Below are 15,869 nucleotides of genomic sequence, written 5' to 3'. Positions count from 1 at the left end.
TTTTGGGTGGGAATTACTTTTACAAAGTTGTAATTTTTTATTTTGGGTGGGATTAGTGACCTAGAATATTTAATACCTTATTTTCCCCTATAAATACCCCATAAACCCAATGGTTTGAGACACACCTTGTAAGAATTCAATTTGAGTGAAATTTCTCTCTTTTCTTTGCATGAGAAGTGCATTGAAGTTTAGGTTGTTTGTGAGAAGCATTCAATCTTGGTAGGCTAGTGAGAAGCTAGTTTATCCCTTTATCTTGTTCTTTATATTCACACACATATCCAAAAACCCAAAAAGAATACTATTACTCATATTATATAGCTAATTTTATTTTTGTATCTTAATTCTAGTGCTAGATTCCTAATACTCTAATTCTTAGCCTTGCTTAATAATCTAAGGGTTGAGAGTATTATTTGTTAGTTTGGTGAGGCATTTGTAGAGTTGGGATCTCAAAATCCAAGAGTCTATAAGGTAAGATCCTCTTTTGGACACGAAAGGTTCTTGAGTGATTCCTTGAGTGTGCACTTATTGCGGGAAGCAATCCGTGTATGCATCAGGGGGCGCGCCTTAGGGTCGCGGTGTGCCTTCAGTTTCTTTAGGTACTCTTCGACCCTCCGAGCCGCGGCATCTCTCCTTTCTTCCAAGGAATCCAGTTCGGTGACCATCAAGGAGTCGTTGCCGTTCTCTTCGTAAGCTCGCTCTCGGGAGGTCGGTATCCAAGCTTCTACTGGCAGACGGGCCTCGGCCCCGTAAACTAAAGCGAACGGGGTTTCTTTCGTAGCCTCTCGAGGAGTAGTCCGGTATGACCATAGGATATACGGGAGCTTGTCCGCCCAGCTACGACTGGCCGAGTGCAGCTTCTTCTTGAGCCCCTCCAAAATGGTCCTATTCGCATTCTCGACCTGACCGTTCCCCTGTGGGTACGCCACGGAAGATCGGACCGATCTGGTGCCGACCGTCGCCAGAAAATTCTAAAAATATTCACCTTCGAACTGCTTTCCATTGTCGGTCACCAACTGTACAGGTACCCCAAAACGGGAGATCACGTTCCGCCATAAGAAACGGGCGCACTGCTGGGAGGTGATCGTCGCCAACGGTTCGGCCTCAATCCACTTTGAAAAATAATCCACGGCGACAATGATAAAGCGACGACGCCCTGTCAGCTGCGGGAAAGGTCCCAGGATGTCCACTCCCCACTTAGCGAACGGTATTGCAGAACTGACCGGATGATAGAAAGTGGCCGGTCTGCCCGGGACGCGGGCGTACAGCTGGCACGACTCGCATGATTTGGTTAGTGCCTCACAGTCCAGCTGGATCGACGGCCAATAATAACCGATCAACATGATTCTTCTTGCCAAGGCCCGACCCCCCTGATAAGCAGAGCAAAGTCCGGAGTGCAGCTCGGTCATCACTAATTTAGCTTCAAACCGGGAGAGGCATCTCATCAACGGCCCCCCATACGACCGTCGGTACAGGCGGTTATCGACGATATGAAAACGGGGTGCGTGCAGTTTCACTTTTCTGGCTTTTTGGTCGTTCTCCGGTAGGGTTCCGGTCTCTAAGTACAGCCGAAGGTCGGAGATCCATTCATCAGCGTCCGCCTCCACCGGGGCTACGGGCAATACATCAATGCAAGCGGTCGATAGCTCCTCCACCCGGGCCACCTTGGATATGTACTCCGGGGCTTCGTGTGATAACCGGGATAGCATGTCAACGTCAGCATTTTCGGCCCGCGGGATGTGTTCGGCGACGCACACATCGAACGATCCCATAACTGATATCGCGTGATCTCGGTACCGGGCTAGACGCTCTCCCTTTGCCTCGAAGGCACCAGTTACCTGTCCGACCACCAGGGCTGAGTCAGTCCCAATCCTCACGTGTCTAGCCCCCAGAGAACGGGCGCGACACAAGTTGGCTATGAAGGCCTCGTACTCTGCCTCGTTGTTGGTCGGTGAAAAGGCGAGCGACAGGGCATAATAGACTTTGAAGCCTTCCGGGCTGGTGAGAACTATTCCAGCCCCCGCACCCTGCTTGCAGCTCGATCCGTCTGTCGCAATTTCCCATTCTGCCGGAGCGGGGTCGGCGGTCGACGAGGTGTTATCCCTCGTTGAACATTCCACCACGAAATCCGCTAAGGCTTGTCCCTTAATGGCCGGCCTGGGCGTGTATTCAATCGCGAACTGGGTTAACATCATTGCCCACTTAATCAGCCGACCAGAGGATGTAGTCGTTCGCAGGATGGCGCCCATGGGCTGGTCGGTCAGTACTTGGATCGTCCGGCCTTGAAAGTAGGGTGTAAGCTTCTTGGCAGTTGTGTATAGAGCAAACACAACTTTCTCGAGTCGAGAGTATCGTAGCTCGGGGCCTTGGAGCACGTGGCTTATATAATAGACCGGGCGCTGTATTCCTTCCGGGTCGGTTCGGCAAAGCACCGCGCTAATTGCGCGATCAGACGCGGAAAGGTAGACCTGTAACTCTTCCCTGGGTTCCGGCCTAGACAGCACAATCGGCGAAGCCAAATATTCCTTCAAGCTTTCAAAGGCTCGTTGGCAATCCTCCGTCCACGCAAAGGCGGACGTCTTCTTCAGCGTCTGGAAGAAAGGGTGGGCTCGTTCGGCAAGTTTTGAGAGGAAGCGGCTTTGAGCGGCCAATCGGCCGGTCAACTGCTGAACTTCCCGAACCGTGGCAGGCGGCCTCATGTCCATAATCGCTTTTACTTTTGTGGGGTTTGGCTCGATTCCTCTCCTTGTCATCATGAACCCGAGGAACTTTCCGGTCTGTACGGCGAACGTACATTTTGTCGGGTTAAGCCTCAGCCGGTGACGCCTCATGATCTCAAAACTTTGTCGTAGATCGGACGCATGATCGCACATGCTTCTGCTCTTTACCAGCATATCGTCGATGTAGGCCTCCATGGACTTGCCGATCAACTCCCCGAACAAGGCATTCACCATCCTCTGATAGGTGGCTCCCGCATTGCACAGGCCGAAAGGCATCACCCGGTAACAGTAGAGACCGTCTGGGGTAATGAACGCTGTTTTCGCCTCATCCTCCTCGGCCATCATCACCTGATGATACCCCTTGAACGCATCCATAAAACTTAACAGCTCGGCGCCGGCGGTCTCATCGACCATCTGGTGGATGCTCGGGAAGGGGAACGGGTCTAGAGGTCACGCCTTGTTGAGGTCGGTGTAGTCTAAGCACATCCTCCAAGCCGGGGGCTTGGGGACTAGGACCACATTCGCCAACCAGTTAGGGTACTGGACTCCCCTAACGTGTCCGGCCTCCACCAAGGATCTAGTCTCTTTTCTGACAAACTCTCGCCGGTCGGAGGAGAGATGTCGCTGCTTCTGTTTTACCGGTCTGGAACCTGGCCGGACCGCCAGCCGGTGGCAAATGGTTCGGCGATCTATTCCCGGCATGTCCTCCGGTCCCCATGCGAAGATATCCGAATACTCTCTGAGGACGCCGATAATCGCCGTTTTTAATTCTGTAGGCAGAGCCGCACCGATCTTCACCATCCAGTCGGGCCAGTCCGCCGTTTGGGCGACTAGCTCCACGTCGTCCGAAGGCTCGGGTTGTTCAGACCGATTTTCCTTATTCTTGCTGATGGTGTTGATTCGGGACGTGCTGGCATCCTGTTTCTGTACTACTCGGACATAGCATCGTCGGGCCGACTGGGGGTCTCCTCTCACCGTGCCTACGCCCTCCGGTGTCTGAAATTTCATGCACAGATGCGGCATTGATATTATCGCACCGAGTTGGGATATTCCCGGCCTGCCAAGAATGACGTTATGGACGCATGCCAGGTCGACGATGACGAACTCCATCGTGACACGGAGCACCCTCGGGACGGTCCCGACCTCGACAGGCAGGCGGACCACTCCCTCCGGATGGATCATTGCTCTTGTGAAACCGGAGAGCGGGGTTCGGACGGGCATTAACTGAGATCGGTCTAACTGGAGCTTTCGGAAGACGTCCAGATACATCACATTCACGCTCGAGCCCGTATCCACCATGACTCTTTGGACGTCGACGCCATTGATGTCTATGGTTATCACCAATGCTTCGGTCGCGCAGTCGGTGCTGTTCGGTAAGTCTCGATCGGTGAACACGATGGGCTCCACTTTCGTCCTTTTTTCCGGGTTAGTCTCTTCTACCAGAGCGACCTGTAAGTCGCGGGCCCAGTTGCGACGGTCTCCGGCCGTGTCTCCACCCTCCGGTCCTCCGAATATCACATGAATAACCTGCTTTTGAGCGGCTGCGGGAGGCTCTCTGTCTAGGTCGGGGTCTTTGTCTTTCTTATCCTTGTCCTTCTTGAAATATTTTCTCCACCCTCGCCAGTTCTTCTTCTTCTTCTCGGCGAACTAGGCCAATTCCCCGGTCTGCAGCAGGTCCTCGATCAGGCCCTTAAGCACGTGACACTCCTCGGTGTCGTGTCTCCAATTGCGGTGATACGCACAGTATTTATCCTTGTCCGGACCGTCTCTCGTTGGGGCGGGCAGCTGTATCAGATGACAATTTTGTGCAAACTGTAGGACCTCAGCAACCGGTCTGGTCAGGGGGGTGTAAATCGGGTTCCCATCGCGATCCTTCTGTCGCGGATTGTTCGGGCGTCGATCTCGCTGACCCTGATCCCTCCTCGGCCCCCCCGTCTCCATCATTCTTTTAGCGGAATTTGCTTCCGTGGCGGTAGCGTAGGCCACTACTCTACGCACGGCGTCTTCATAACTGGTCGCCGGCCGAAGTATAAGATCCTGGTACAGGTTTCCCGCCCTTAGGGAGTTCAGCAGTAGGTTGGTGGCGGTCACGTCGTCAACGGGCTCAATTTCTGTCATTTCCTTGTTCCATCGCTCGATAAAGACAGAGAGCGGCTCACCGTCCAATTGTTTGGCGTTCTCCAGATGAGAGAAGTGCTTTTTCACTGTTTTAGACATGGCGAAGCGGTCGACGAATCTCTGGGCCAAATCTCGGAAATTCGAGATAGAACCAGGTTCCAAGGTGCGGAACCACTCTGCAGCCCTCCCGGTCAATGTTGAGTAGAACGCCTGACACATGACGGCCTCGGATACCCCCATCATTAGCATGTTGCCGTAATAGAGGTTAACATGTTGCTCGGGGTCCGACCTGCCTGCATACTCTTTGTCCCCAGGAACGCGCAGGTCTATCGGGTAGGGCTCGCTCATGAGCTCTTGCGTAAAGGGCGTTCGGAGTAGGTTGCTACCTCGGTCGGTGGGGCGATTGGTCCCTTCCTCTCGCTTCCACCTGTTGAACTCCGCTCGGACCTGATAGAGGATTCCCCGTGAGAGTCCGGACGAACGGGCCGGATCACGGTGCCTATGGTAACGGGAATCTGAAGAGCTGGCCTCACTCGAATCGGCCTCGGTCACGGTCGGCATGCGTAACGATCTGCGCCCTCTCTCCACCGGCGGGTCAATTCGATCCAGAACACTGATTCGCGGCGCCTTCTCCCGGGCTGTGGGTTGCCTGGAACCGGAGGCACTTAGACGAGACAGCGCGGGGCGGCGCGCTGGGGTCGGTTCTTGCAACCTGGAAGTTACCGGTCGCCTCTCGGACTGTGCCCTCCTCAACACGGGCGAGGAGGTGGCAGCGGCCTCGATCGTCGTGGTGTCTGGATGTGGCACTGGGGCCTGAGCCTACGGCTGGGTGGGCGGCACAGGTTGGAACGGGAAAGAGGGGGCATATGGTTGCGGGTAGAATTGGGGGGAGTTCGTCCACCACTCGGCGGTCGGGTCAAGCGGGTACGCCGGATACTGATATGGCACCGGCCCGACCGGAATGGGAAAGGCCTAAGGGGGGTGGATAACGTTGACGGGATCCACGGGCGGTGGATTGATGGTATTATTCGGGTCGCCTCTAGAGCTAAGGCGGGAACGCAAATCAGACGGTGCCTCCTGCTCGGGGTCGGCAGCGGCAAAATAGTCCATGTAAGGGTACATGGTTGGAGATCGAAGTCGCGCAGGACGGTAGTCGGCTTAGTACCTCGGTCCCCACAGACGGCGCCAAAATGATATGGTAAAATACGGAACAATATACACGTATTTAGATTTGGTAGAGTACAGAACGGAATACTCTAAGGGAGACCGAGCTACGTGACAGTGGGTCAGAGGTTCCCGGTCTCTTTAGCTACAGCCTTGGTAGCAATAGCCAAAAGTCCTCCCTACAGCATTAAATGCGCTATTTATAGTGGCTTTGGTATGCATTCCGGTCTCCTGGCATGTAGGACGCGCGGCGGTCATGCACTGGTCCCTTTGTCGGTTCAACGCGTTAGTGGGCGATTGCGCATCGTGAGGGCTCAGGTTCGAACCCCCGCCGAGGTTTACCTTCCCGAGGTGCCGAGAATGCCCGACCTACACAGACCGGGAAGAAGATTTAGGGTAAGCGGCGTTTATCGAGGTGAACAGCCCGGGAAGATCGGGAAATGTAGACCGGGATTTATCCTTATCATTAGGTTTATACTCTTCATTCTGTGCATCCTACATATTTATATTATAGTATAGTAGGAACTAGGAATTCATAGTATTATTACAGTAAAATAAATATTACTAAAAAAAACTTATCTTTAACGGGCCCTTTCTTTCTACACTGCTGGATGATATTTTGAACCTTCAAGATGTGTGCATGTTGAAATACAGAACTGCAAACTGCTTAATTTAATCTTCAATTCATCTTTGATACCTAGGGGTATTTAGATCTGCAGTAGAACGACTTAGGGTTTGGATGTAAGCATTTAAATTGGCATTTTGTGTTCGAAAAACACAATTAAGCCATCTAGATTGTGTAGATTTTACCTGGAACAAAGGTTAGGCCGATGGATGTCGCCGAACACGTATCGCTACATTGTCAGGTCTTTTTTTTATTCTGATTTAGGTCTTTACAATACTGGCTTCACCTAACACTCTATTTGAGGGATTTCCTTTGAAGTTTCGCAGGCGTAGCAGGTCAGAGTTTGCTGTCTAAATGGGAGACGCAGAGAGGGTTTTGGAAAGCGAAGATTACAACGCGGAAATAAAATGGCAGAGATGAAGGCATGAAGTTGGGTTGAAACGGGTTGGGTAGTATTTATAGTTGGGTTGTGGGTTCTATTGGGCTAGATAATTGAATTGGGCTGCAGCCCATTAACATTATTATTATTATTATTATTAGTTGTTTTAAGTATTATTATTATTCATTATTAATATTATTGTTAGTATTATTATTATTAAATTATTAAATTAAATAAATAATTTTATAAATATATGTGTGTCTATATATTGTATTTTCATGTGAATATAATTATTAGGGGAAATGGCGCTTTTGGCCCCTCAATTGTTTTACTTTTAGAAATTTAGCCCCTCACAATTGATTTGAACAAATTTGGTCCTTTACTTGTATATAATGTGTCACATTTAGTCCCTAGTATTATATAATTAGAATTTTTGTTAGTAATTTTTTTTCATGAGGTTATATTTATCATTTTTTTTCATGAGGATATAATGTAGAGATTTGAATAAAAAAAACATTCAAAATGCATATGGACTAAATGTAACACATTATGTACAGTTAATGTACAATTATTAACAAAATTTCTAATTATATAATAATAGGGACTAAATGTAACACATTATGTATAATTAAATGACCAAATTTATTCAAATCAAATGTGAGGGGCTAAATTTCCACAAGCAAAACAATTGAGGGGCCAAAAGTACTGTTTTCCCTAATTATTACTATGATTAGTATTGTTGCTATTTTTTCAATTATTTTTTAGTAATTTATTTTTCTTTTTGCAATGAAGTTAATTTATGATGCAGTGTATGGTTAATGAATTATGGTAATCTTGAATTGAGGTTTTTTTTTTCTTTTCAATTTTGTAATTTTTTAGGTGCAATGGTTTTATGAAGTGGTATGATCACCTAATGTGTCCTACGTCAAAGAGGATTATACCTAGGCTATTGAGAAGAATTAACAAGTATTAATTAAATAATAAATAATAATAAAAATATTTCCTTTCTTTATATATGAAATGTTGTATACAATGAGGTTTTTAAGAATTTTTAACTTTAATATATAAATTGTAGTTGCTACTATTGTAGTGATAATTGATTATTTTACAAGAACAGTTTGGAACAATTAGAGCTTAGATGTAGACAAGAATGTGTATATATATGCTCCAATAAATATCATTACCACTTTAAATATCCATTGTTATTTTAATTGCAAATCTTTATGATCGTAATGTTATAATAGTAAGTGAACAACAAAATTTAAAAAATAGGGAGGGTGGTTTGAGTTTGTCTGGGTGAGTTTTTGTTTTTATATGGGGCTTTAATGGGTCGGGTTTGGTCCAATAGTATTGGGTTAGTCATTTGGGCTAATATATATATATATATATATATATGAGTAGAATAATTATTAATATATGTTATTATATTGGGTAGAGAAACTATTATTATTAAAGATTGAATTTATGAATGTAATTTTATATTGTATAGTTCAATTAATATTATATTGATTTTAGTTCTAATAAAAGATTCGTTTTGTAATTTTTAAAAAATATTTCAACCATTGCCTTGCTATTTTAAAATTTTTGTAGTAATGTAATTAGTGTTAATATTATTGTTTTTATTATTTTAGTATTTGAATAATATTATTGTGATATGTATTATTATTGTTCATCTTCCATCTTTCTTAGTATTGCAAAATATATTTTCATTACTTTGTTTCTTATAGTTCTCATTATTGTGAATAATATTATTGTGTTAATTTGTTATTTTATCACAAAGAAATGTATTATTTTTTTTCTTACTAATGGTATTAGTGTTAGTAATATTATTTATTTTATCTTAGTATTGTGAGTTGTATTATTCTGTTGAGTATTATTAATCATTTTCCATCTTTGTTAGTAGTGCAAAATTTATTCTCATGACTTTGTTTCTTATTGTTGGCATTATTGTAGTGTAAATTTGTTTTTCTACATGAATTATAGCGAATAATGAAAGATTAGTTGTAGACATGAATTTGTATATGCTCCCATAAAAATAATATACTTTTTATTTTTTAATAATTACACATCTTAAATGTGATTTTTTAAAAAACATATTGATGCTCTTAATTTTATCATTGGAAATTAACATTATTATGAAATTATAAAAAAACATATCTTAGTAACAGTAATAATTTGTAACAATATAATGTAATATTTGTAACTTCTACTATTAATGTAATTTACAAATAGGTTTTTAATTAATAATATTATATTTTCTTATTCTTATTTTACAACAATACTTCATTTTAATTTATATAATGTTATAAATTAGCAACCCTAATGTTTGTTATGTGTCTATGAATATAATTTCATTGTCAAGGATTAGCAACCCTAATGTTTTTTTTTTTGAAAATGCAACCCTAATGTTTAAGAATTTTGATAGCCAACGAGGGTGGAGGGTGTAGTAATTAATAATTCGTAAATTTCTAATATTAAATAATAAATTTGTTTAATCAAATTTTAGAAACTTTTATTGCATTACAATAACTTCGATTACATAATAGCATTAGTTACATTCGCGCATCACGCGGGTACAATACTAGTTTATACTTTAAAATATGTTACTATAAATAATATTTTATATAAGTAATATTTATATCTAAATAGTAAAATAATCTACAGGCCCCTTAAATTTTGGGTCCGGCGACAAAGCTTCCGGCGAAGAACTACTGCACTCAATCTATTGGCGAAGAACCTCCCAGGTCACCACTCACCATAGATGAATACCAGCGAGGAATTCTTATCTCCAATATCATTTGCTTTTTGGGGGTTTTTTTATTAGTTGATTTCAAAATTTATCTGAGTGGAGAAACCATGGCCGGAAACATGCCAAAATCTGGAACCTTGGCGATCCATCTTTTCAGGAAGGTCCGAGCCGTCCAATACGGGTCGCCCCGCCTCTTGCACCACGGGCCAGACACTGTGGAGGAGCTTCTCGATAGGCACATCGTCAAGGAGAAGAAGAGTCTCACCCACGACGATAATGAAATCCTGACCCGCCAGCGGCTCACCAGCACTCGCCGCGAGGTGCTTAGTCTCTACAGGGACATCATCCGGGCTACCCGATTCTTCATGTGGCCCGACTCTCGAGGCGTTCTTTGGCGTGATATTCTTAGGGAGAACACCCGGAAGGAATTCGAGGAGGCCCGATTCGAAAAGGACCCGGAAGTTATCACGCGTTTGCTGATTGGGGGTCGTGACGCCCTGCAATCTGCGCTTGATAAGCTTGTTGAGAAACAGAAGCAAGAGATCGAGAAGCAACAAGGCAATTTAAAATCTTCTCCAATTTTTTGGTAATATTTTTATATGATTGTTTGATTTTCTGAATGAAATTATTCCTGGAACTATATCTTTTTTCTTTAACTTTAATTTGAATTTTCATCTGTAAAGGTGGAAGTGTGGAACCTTTTATGGGTTTGCATATGCCCCCTAAACTGCTCAACTATATAAGATTTTAGAAAATTCTAATATTTTCAAGGATTTATAAATTTGTTGCACTGAAAATATTTTCAATTTTAGTGTCTTAATTTTTTTTCCCTGTATTTTTAGGCATTTAGCTAAACATTCTAGTCCATAGTTGCACCATTACTGAGTATGGGTATAACGCAATGAGGAGTAGGATTATTATGTGCTTTCCTTTTCTAATAAATGGAGGGTTGTGTGAAGTAATGCGCCAGTGTGCTCAGATTTTGAAGGATGAGTATGGAAGCTCACCTCTGTTTAATTACCTTCTTATGTAGCAGCCTGAGAAACTAACTTTTCATAATGTAGCAGTTTTCACTGAATGATGGTTTTCCACAACTTTTGATGGTGGTTAAGTCCTTGAATAAAAGGTTAGTCAAGGGTGTGACAGCATCTGAGAAGTCAGTTTTTATTTTGCATTCTTATGGTATAATGTATTTGCCATTCCAGCAATCAGCATTGCATATTAGTCTTGTGATGACTAAAAATGATTGTTGCAGTTTCATTTTGAATAAGTTGTCAAACTCTTACCTTCAAAAAAAAAAAAAACTCTTATGCATTTTGGGGATGTACTCCAATGAAGGGAGTGCAAGTAAAGATGCTGTGTTTCTCCGTAATCACATTCAGGGTTGTTGTTGTTGTATTCGAGTAGTATTCCGTTAGAGCAATTTTTAGTATTAGATTATTTGGATTACTTAGCAGTTTGGTTTCTAAAAGGATCCTTTGTGTAACGCATGGGAATCATTGTACCCTCTTATTATTATATGAGGAAGAATTGGTAATAAAGGCAAGTACAAATTTTAAGGGAAGAAAAACCCAGGGAGTTTGGGATCTCAACAAAACCCCAGCCTTTATTCTTCTGTTCAGTATTTTTATTTACATTCCTTACTTAGCTTACAACAAACTCACTGGTTTTAAAGCTTAGTTGGAGTGATTTTCTTGACGTTGTTTCATTTTAAGCTAAAGAGTCATCTTATTTGTTTATAAAATGTGGAGTGAAAATCTTTGCTTGTATCTATTTGTGTCTGATATCAGATGGAAAACATACAAGAATGAGTAAGTTGCTTGTATATTAACATGCGTTTAGGTGATTGTAATTTACCTTTATTTGATGCCAGTTTGGTTCATAATGTCAACAATGTTTATATTCTGTAAAATATAGGAATTGCCTGCTTGCCAATTTTTACTAACATTGACATTACTTGCTTGCCAATTTTTACTTGCTGGGAATCACCAAATTGGTGATGGAAGATGGGAGGAAATGCCTGTAGTCATTTCCATACTTTATCCCCAGAAACAAAATTGATTCCTCCTCCATTTATCTTACCATTCCCAACAAAAAGTAATTCAAAGAAAAGCATCAACTTAGAATTTCCCATTATTAAGTTTCCATTGATACAGGTTTATTATATAATAATAATGCTTATTTATTCCAGTTTGATATTTCTTGGATACCCTTCCTTGTTACCTTATTCACTTTAAGTAATGTAAAAATTTCTTGGTTATGCAGAATGGAATCTCAAAACAAGCATGCTATTTTAGGTTATGACTCTCATTGGATTCCGACAGCAGGTAACTCGGGAGAGTCAAGTTTAATTTATTGATCTCCAGAACAGATTTATTAAGAGGATACGGGGAATGTGAGGGGATGAATGAGAGAGGTTGATGAAATAATGACGGCTTCAAGCCTTCTAAGCGCGCAAAAGCTTTTTGTAGGGCCATCAAGTATTTAACCATTTGAGTATTGCGCTTTGTGTTTAATGGAATTATGGAACGTATGCATTGTAATGTCACTATTTCCATGTCTGGGAATTTTAAACAGCAATTTAAAAGAAATGTTGAAATCGATACTTGGGGAAGCATTTAAAAGAAAAACCTTAGGGTACATTTGCAAGTATATATATTTTTTGAATATGCATATTTGTTAGAAGTATCACATAAATAAATTAAAGTGAAAATGGCTATTGTCATGTTTTAGGTTCAAGACGGTGCAACCATCATGCAGTATGACAACATTTCACATTTCATGGATTATGGCCTTTCAAGAACTCTAAAGCAACGGTTCCTATAGATCCACATGCTCCACTTTTTATAAATGTAAGTATATTCTTTTACTATATTTTTTAAAATAAAATTAATATTCTAATAAATATTTAATTTCTTAAATATTCTTAACGTAATAAATGCAGTACACAACCGATAATCCACTCCTCAATAGACTTAGTGCGGATTGGCCTAGTATTGAGCAAACAAAAAGAGGGTAATAACTTTTGTGGTCACGAATGGAATAAACACGGGAAGAGTTCATACCACCTATTCAACCAAAATTAATATTCCATTAAAACATTAAATCTGCCCCACATGCATAATATACTTTATTCAACCAAAATTAATATTCCATTAAAACATTAAATCTGCCCCACATGCATAATATACTTTATCTATTAGCAGCATATAATACTATACACCAGCTAATTGAGTTTGAAATGACTTTAAAAAGTTGCTTCGGCAATCATCAGTTGATTTGTTATTTATTACTATTGCGCTATTTAAATTGTCATTATTCTAAAATTTTCATGTTAATTTAATTCCATTCATAATTTGTTATAGTTTATTTTGTTTCCTTTGCTCCATTGAAATATGATCCGAATATAATTATTTGTAATTATCAGATAAAGTATATTATGCATGTGGAGCAGATTTAATGTTTTAGTGGAATATTGGTTTTGGTTGAATAGGTGGTATGAACTCCTCCCGTGTTTATTCCATTCGTGACCACAAAAGTTATTACAGTCTTTTTGTTGCTCAATACTAGGCCAATTCACACTAAGTCTATTGAGGAGTGGATTATTGGTTGTGTACTGCATTTATTATGTTAAGAAAAATTAAGAAATTAAATATTTATAAGAATATCAATTTTATTTTAAAAAATATAGTAAAAAAATATACTTACAAAAAGTGGAGTATGTGCATCTATAGGAGACGTTACTCCAGAGTTCTTGAAAGGCGATAATTCATGAATTGTGAAATGTTGTCATACTGCAGCATGATGATTGCACCGTCTTGAACCAAAAGCAGGACAATATCCCAGGACCACATTAGGGCTAGAACAAATTCATCCCATGTAAAATGTTGAGAAGTGTTGTGTTGATTGGAGATTGTTGGGAAGTGTTTTGTGGCGACGTAGAGTCATGCAAGGGGATTCGTTGGGAAGAAATTTCTTTAAAGAAGAAGAGAAGAAGAGGAATATACTTCTTTGAAGACAAATCAACAAATGAATGAATTTGAGATGTTTAAATAGGAAATTCATACCTACCTAACCTCCCTATTGAATAGGTGGTGAGACCTGATAATGTGGAGGGGTTGTGATGACGTATTCCCTTACGTTTTGAATGCAACTTTAGCTGTAGTTTAATCATTTTACTTGGGTAAAATTGTGATGTAGATTCAAAATTTAAGTAAGCTTCTTTCAATTAGGACCGGTAGAAAATGATGTTGCCATGATATCAACTGTCATATGTGTCTTCATGGTGATCATAGTTTGACGTAAAAGGTGTCCTAATTAATTATGTTTTAGGTGGGTATGGCGTCTAGTAAATGGCTTAATAAAAAAAGTATATTATTATTATTATTATTATTATTATTATTATTATTATTATTATTATTATTATTATATTATACTAGTATTTTCGCACGTGCGTTGCACGGAATGGATTTGTTATAATATTTTAAGAATATTTGGATCGATATACAATTATATAAATTATAACATCGAATATTGTATAGCGCAATTGATGGAATTGGTTGGATCAATTATGTTGTCTGGTGTTTTCCTTGCTTGAATTAGAGCAAATAATTGTTCAATTACCGGTGCGATGCACAAATAAATTTTTTATTATATATTTAGATAATAAAAATAAAGAAAATTATTAAAAAAATTCTAATATTGAACGTGTACATTTATTTGATTATAAGATTAGTGCAAAAGTATAACTCAATTAATTGAAATATATATGACTTGTTTGTCTACAATTATCTTAAAAAGATCGATATGTAATATGACTTATGTAATTATATTATTACTAAAATAAATATGAGAAAAATGAGAAATAATTTAATTATAATTATTATAAAAATAAATTCAACGACCAGTGTTATTATCATAATAATTATTAGGCAACTATTATTAGTCAATTACACTAATATGTGTGCAATTATACTTTTATACCTTAAGTATATTAATTTTCACCCTATCGCATTTAGTTTTCCTTCCTCCTTCATATTTGAATGAATTAATTGTAACTATTATAAAAAATCTAACAGTCATGTTTAATTAATTTTTTTTTAAGTTTTTAAATAATTTTCAGTCAATTAGTAATATCCATTCCCTTTTTCAATTTGCCTAATTTTCCTTTTCCATTATGATTTTTTTATATTTTCAATCAATTAGTAAAATCAGTTTTCTTTTTCATTTTCTCTTTAATATTGTCTGGGCGGAATTTCATAAAGGATGATTGACTCGGGAGAAAGCCACATACAATTGACCCTGACTAAAGACCGATTTTTTTAGCAATAACCCAACGTGAGTTAGTGTTTGGCCTTAGCTTTTGTTTATAGTCATGGCATATGCAAATATCAATGAGAATTGTTTATGTTGGAACTTGAAGGACAATCAGTGGTTCTGCCAAATCAATATTATAGTAAGGCAAGACAGAATCCACGTGCTCCTCCCATAGAGTAACAGTGAGCCGACTACCCCAAAATATTACACAACCTTTTTTCCTCTAATTCATAGAACAAAATTCGGCCACGATATAGTCACAATCTGCTCTCCCTAATTTATATACACTTTTAAACTTAATAGCATTTACCTGGGAGTCATGGAGTAAGCACTCCAGTGTGTGTTGGTTGATTGTGGAATGTGGATATTCCCTTGACAAATAACAACACATTAGCCGGAGTCTAATACAACTCCTTCTCGTCTTGGGAGATAGGTCGGAAGCAAAGACAAAAACAAACCCCATTAGTGAAAAAACAATATTGTTGAAAGATTTGCGTGACAATATCGTTTTACTATTTCGATTTGTGTGAGTAGGTTATAAAATTTCTAATTGATGAATGTATTTATAATACGAATTGACGGAGGAATTGTAGTATAGGAATTGTAGAGGAATTGTAGTATACGAATTGTATTGAAATTGTAGTATAGGAATTGTAGAATAGTAGACTTCATTTTGTAGTATTGGATTTCGTGTTTTAATAGCAGATTTATTTGATACGAATTGTATTGGAATTGTAGTATAGGAATTGTATTGTTTTAATATTATTCTATTGTTTATACGAATTGTATTGGAATTGTAGT

At 40.1% G+C, this 15,869-nt stretch overlaps 2 protein-coding genes across 3 annotated transcripts; one reads left to right on the top strand and one right to left on the bottom strand.

Annotated features, from left to right (window-relative positions):
• Positions 1-968: 968 nt before the first annotated feature.
• LOC116001249 lies at positions 969-3,131 on the bottom strand. The gene has a single exon (XM_031241139.1). The coding sequence runs from the start codon at positions 3,129-3,131 to the stop codon at positions 969-971; it is 2,163 nt and encodes a 720-aa protein (XP_031096999.1).
• Positions 3,132-9,680: 6,549 nt separating this feature from the next.
• Positions 9,681-12,357, top strand: LOC116000920. Of its 2 annotated transcripts, XM_031240795.1 has the most exons (3): positions 9,681-10,338; positions 10,820-10,878; positions 12,018-12,357. In XM_031240795.1, exons 1-2 carry the CDS (start codon positions 9,860-9,862, stop codon positions 10,827-10,829), a joined length of 489 nt encoding a protein of 162 aa, XP_031096655.1. In that variant the 5' UTR covers positions 9,681-9,859; the 3' UTR covers positions 10,830-10,878; positions 12,018-12,357. The 2 variants fall into 2 exon arrangements, with proteins under 2 accessions (XP_031096655.1, XP_031096656.1); XM_031240796.1 differs by lacking the exon at positions 10,820-10,878 and having other exon boundaries at positions 9,685-10,338.
• The last annotated feature ends 3,512 nt before the right edge of the window (positions 12,358-15,869 follow it).

Source organism: Ipomoea triloba, chromosome 13 (assembly GCF_003576645.1).
Source record: "Ipomoea triloba cultivar NCNSP0323 chromosome 13, ASM357664v1".
Taxonomy (NCBI): Eukaryota; Viridiplantae; Streptophyta; class Magnoliopsida; order Solanales; family Convolvulaceae; genus Ipomoea; species Ipomoea triloba.
Note: the sequence above shows the minus strand (reverse complement) of the source record. Positions and strands in the feature narration are given on the sequence as shown.